This window comes from Bactrocera neohumeralis, unplaced genomic scaffold (assembly GCF_024586455.1).
Source record: "Bactrocera neohumeralis isolate Rockhampton unplaced genomic scaffold, APGP_CSIRO_Bneo_wtdbg2-racon-allhic-juicebox.fasta_v2 ctg4944, whole genome shotgun sequence".
Taxonomy (NCBI): Eukaryota; Metazoa; Arthropoda; class Insecta; order Diptera; family Tephritidae; genus Bactrocera; species Bactrocera neohumeralis.
The window spans coordinates 2,181-7,336 of NW_026091919.1; the positions used below are offsets into that span (position 1 = coordinate 2,181).

Genomic DNA, 5,156 nt, shown 5'->3' on the forward strand with positions numbered 1-5,156 from the left:
CTCCAGTGCTGCCGTTGGACAGGTGCGCATTGCGCCCGTCATGCAGACACAGGCTAGCCGTTGCAGCTTCGATAGCTTGGTCTTAACCGAAGTCTGCGACGCTATTGAGGCCCAGGCTACCGCCCCATATGTGATTATAGGTCGCACTATCATGGTGTACAACCACCTGAGGATCCTTGGCTTACAGCCCCAGGATTTGCCCGCCAGCCGGTTGCACACCATTAAAGCTTTTGTTGCCTTGACCAGGGTCAGGTTTACATGCTGATTCCACCGCAACGAAGAGTCCAGCATTAACCCTAGGTATTTGACACTTCTGGTCATTCCTATCTCTCTGCCCCCAAGTGTAAGGTTCCTGAGACCGGGTAGGGACCTGCGTCTCGTAAACGGGACTACGGTCGTCTTAGAGGGATTGATGTTTAATTCAACCTCTTTACACCACATCTTCGCCAGGTTTAGACCTCTTTGTATTAGGTCACAGAGAGTGTCTTCGTATTTGCCTCTTGCTATAATTACAATGTCGTCCGCATACCCTTGGCAGCGGATCCCATTGTTTGTTAGCAGTACTAACAGGTCGTCTACAACTAGACTCCATAGCAGGGGTGATAACACACCTCCCTGTGGGCAGCCTCTTGTTGTGCCAAGACGAATCCTTTTGTCACCTACTGTGGTCTCAGCAACTCTGGTACGCAACACAGATTCAATCCATCTGCGCACCGGTGCTGCCACATTCCTTTTCTCCAATGCCTTGGCTACACTTTTATGAGATGTGTTGTCAAAGGCACCTTCGATGTCCAAGAACGCGCAAAGCATCACCTCTCCATGCTCCAGTGAACTCTCTATTTCAGAGGTTATCTGGTACAGAGCAGTGTTAGTGGATCTACCCGCTCTGTAGGCGTGCTGAGCCGCATGCAGGGGTGCTCTCTTCAGCGCTGTTGACCTTATTTCATTGTCCACGATCTTCTCCATGGTTTTTAGTAGGAAAGACGTTAGACTGATTGGCCTGAAGGATTTCGCCAATGAGTAGTCCTTCCTACCCACCTTGGGTATAAAGATCACCTTCGCTGTCCTCCATACTTCAGGGATGTACGCCAGTGCGAGGCTTTCCCTCAGCAGCCGAATCAGGTGAGGCAGTAAATGCTGCTCACCCTGTTGTAACAGCGCTGGAAAAATACCATCCACTCCCGGAGACTTGAATCTCTCAAACGAGGCCGTTGCCCACCGGATCGAGTCCGCCGTAAAAAGCCGTTTGACGGTACTCCAATCCTCGCGGGTTGGCCTGTGCTCGATCGCAGGGAGACACTGGTCTTCCCGAACCGTCTCCGGGAAGTGCGCCCGCAGGAGCTCCGTCGCTCTGTCCTCTGCGCTGGTCGTGAATGTCCCATCACCTCTTTTGATTGCTACTACTGCGTCGTTGGTGCCTTTCGCCAGAGCTTTATGCAGCCGGGCTGCCTCTGGCGTTGAGGTAACGTTCTCGCAGAATCTCCTGAAGCTAGCCTGCTTTGCAGACCTGATCTCCTTATTGTATAAAGTGAGATAGCTCCTATATTCCTCCCAGACCCCCGTACGCTTCGCTTTGTTGAATAGTCTGCGTACTTTTTTACGGAGGTCTGATAGTTTCCTGGACCACCAGGGACTGTTTCGCCTTTCTGTGGTCACTTGTAGGGGGCAGCTGCCATGATAAGCGTTAATGACAGACTCGTTTAGCTTAGATAGCCTAAACTCCAAGCCCGGGCCTGACACGCTGTTATCGGTCTGCTCCCCCCTGCCCAATTCCTCACCTAGTGTAACCCTGAAGGCGTCCCAGTCCGCCTTCCGAGGGTTGCGTCTTGGGAGGAGTTTTCTGACCTCTGCCTTTAGCGTGAACCTCAAAATCCTGTGGTCTGACATGGAGGGCTCCGTAGAGACCCTCCATTGCGAGATCAATCCATTTGCAGGCTCATTACTCAAGGTGAGGTCCAGCACCTCCCTCCTGTTAATGGTTACGAAAGTGGGTTCACACCCTACATTTTCAATCTCTAAATTGCTTCCTAAAACATATTCTAATAGGGACTCACCTCTCGCGTTGCAGTCAGTGCTGCCCCATTCTGTGTGGTGAGCGTTAGCATCGCAGCCGATGACGAGGGGGAGCTTGTGCCGTTTGCAGTGCTCTACCAGCCTTTCCACCGCCTCCGCGGGCGCCGTTGCTGTCTCTCCCGGAAAGTATGCTGAGGCCAGGACGAAGTCTTTGCCTTCAGTATCCCTGGCCTGTACCGCCACCAAGTCCTGTGTCAGAAACTCTGAAATGCAAAAGAAATCAATATTGCTTCTGACAACTATACACGTCCTAGGCCTCTCGCTGGAGAGGTCCCAGATTACCTTATTTGCCTCCGTCTTGAGGCCCTTTATCTCTCCCTTATATATCCAAGGCTCTTGGATCAGCAGTGCGCCCAGTTTCTCCGCAGTGAACCTGCTTGCAATGACAGCCGAGGCTGCCGCCGCATGATGCAGGTTCACTTGGGCAATTTCTATGACGCCGACCATCATAGAGTGGGCTCGAGGAGGGAGAGATCCTCTTCCCCGCCGTCAATCGCACTGCTGCCCATTGGGCCTCCTAGTCCGTCTAGGAGCTCCTGCGTTGAGGGTAGCTCCGTGCTCCGGTCATCCGCGGGGACGTCAGTGGTCGTTGCTGGCCCTGCCTGTCCGGACTTGCTCCCGCAGGGCTGCTCCGACGACTCGTCCACCTCCATTTTTGTTTCCTCCGGGGCGGACTCAGGCACTGCCTGATTGTCGACGCCCTTGTCCTGAAGAGTCTCAGGTGCTTTAGCTTCCTTGCTCACGGTGTCAGCAGGCTTGTAGGGCCGCATGACGACCGTGCTATACCTGTAAAACAGGCGGAAGCTCGCGGCCCGGACATACTTGTATGACTCATCGTTGATGTAGAGGTGCAACCTCCATCCCTCGATGTCACCTAGCTTCTCCTTCTTGCTGCTTGCAACACACCAGGACGAGATACTGAGTCCCCGGTTCTGGTTCCTCACCAGGTTTAGGGCGTGCTCGTATGTCCTGTCCCCGCTCCGAGGGAGGAACATCGTCATGCTGTGCATGATTGGCACATCCTCCTCCCTCTTCACGCAGAGGACAGGGCCCGTCCAGCCTTCCAACTTTGGAGCATGCTCCCTCAGCCAGTCGGCGGACGACTCGTCCAGGCAGTCTACCTGCATCATGCCTCCCCTGAAATCGATGCCTAGGAAGGACGCCGTGTATTCCTCTCCTTTGGACGCCTCGTCTATCAGGATGTCTTGAAGCACGGTGAGCTCCTCCGGTTTCAGCGACTCCGCCGGGTATTTGAAAGGCAGGACAGCCATGCGGACGCCTCTGACAGCATCCGCATACCCGCGCCGCCCTTCCTCCACCCGGTGAGGAGCCGGTCCAGATGGTTGGCCCCCGGCTGCCTTTGTATCCGTGCCTCGCACCCTTTTGGATCGGGGGGGCTCCTGCGGCGTGATTTGGCCGCTCTTTCTTTTTCCGGCTTGAGCGAACGTGCCCGCGGGCATTGCCCTGCTGTCGCCTCGCCTTACGGTCCGAGCTGTGCTGACCTGGCCGCGGTTGCTGATACCGCTGCCTTGCGCGCGAGCTGGCACGTTGCTGTTGTTGCCTTTTGCCGGAGACGCGTCGTTCTTTTGGCCCTTGCTCCTCGCTAGAGCCTCCGCTGCCTCCGGGGATTTCCCTTCACGGAGGTGCCGTAGGTACCACTTCATGGTGGACCCACTCATGCCTTTCCTGTGAGGGTCATCGCACCCGCCGGGTTGGCCACCTTCAGGGAGGGGGCGTTGCCCACCTCTTCTGCGCCTTCTCCTCCTTCTCCCTCTTGCGGCGTCAGGCTCTGCCTGATGGGGCCCGCTCAAGGCAGACCCACTACACCTGTCGGTGGGGGTCTTGGTGTCCTTAGTTGGTAATGCAGGGGCACCAGGCGTTGCCACCAGTTGCGCTCCGCTGCAGGAGGGCACGTCATCTATCTTACTGAAGTAGACATAACGCCATAACGGCAGTGCATTTGGAAGAATTCCACAATCCTATATTAAGGTATAAGGTCGATTTTCTTGTATATACACATTTAGCAATCGATATTGAGTTGCTTCAAATCATTAGTTTAACATATTTAAGTTCTCTTACCTTCTTCATCTTATTGAGGTAGACATAACCCCAAAACCGCAGTGCATTTGGAAGAATTCCACAATCCTATATTAAGGTATAAAGTCGATTTTCTTATATATTCACATTTAGAAGTCGATATTTAGTTGCTTCAAATCGTTAGTATAACATATCTAAGTTTACTTACCTTCTTTATCTTACTGAAGTGGACATAAAGCCATAACGCCAGTGCATTTGGAAGAATTCCACACTCCTATATTTAGGTAAATAGTCGATTTTCTTGTATATACACATTTAGCAATCGATATTGAGTTGCTTCAAATCATTAGTTTAACATATTTAAGTTCACTTACCTTTTTCATCTTACTGAAGTAGACATAACGCCATAACGGCAGTGCATTTGGAAGAATTCCACAATCCTATATTAAGGTATAAAGTCGATTTTCTTGTATATTCACTTTTAGCAATCGATATTGAGTTGCTTCAAATCATTAGTTTAACATATTTAAGTTCTCTTACCTTCTTCATCTTAATTAAGTGGACATAAAGCCATAACGGCAGTGCATATAGAAGAATTCCACAATCCTATATTAACTTATAAAGTCGATTTTCTTATATATTCACATTTAGAAGTCGATATTTAGTTGCTTCAAATCGTTAGTATAACATATCTAAGTTTACTTACCTTCTTTTCATCTTACTGAAGTGGACATAACGCCATAACGGCAGTGCATTTGGAAGAATTCCACAATCCTATATTAAGGTGTAGAGTCGATTTTCTTGTATATTCACATTTAGCAATCGATATTTAGTTGCTTCAAATCATTAGTTTAACATATTTAAGTTCACTTACCTTCTTCATCTTACTGAAGTGGACATGAAGCCATAACGGCAGTGCATTTGGAAGAATTCCACAATCCTATATTAAGGTATAAGGTCGATTTTCTTGTATATTCACATTAAGCAATCGATATTGAGTTGCTTCTAATCACTAGTTTAACATATTTAAGTTCATTTACCTTCTT

At 50.3% G+C, this 5,156-nt stretch overlaps 1 protein-coding gene across 1 annotated transcript; it reads right to left on the reverse strand.

The window, feature by feature from the left end:
- Positions 1 to 2,054: 2,054 nt before the first annotated feature.
- LOC126767245 (uncharacterized) lies at positions 2,055 to 2,524 on the reverse strand (the record flags this gene model as incomplete). Its single annotated transcript, XM_050484807.1, has 1 exon — positions 2,055 to 2,524. A coding segment is annotated over exon 1 (469 nt), but the record flags the coding sequence as incomplete, so codon positions are not given.
- Positions 2,525 to 5,156: the final 2,632 nt, after the last annotated feature.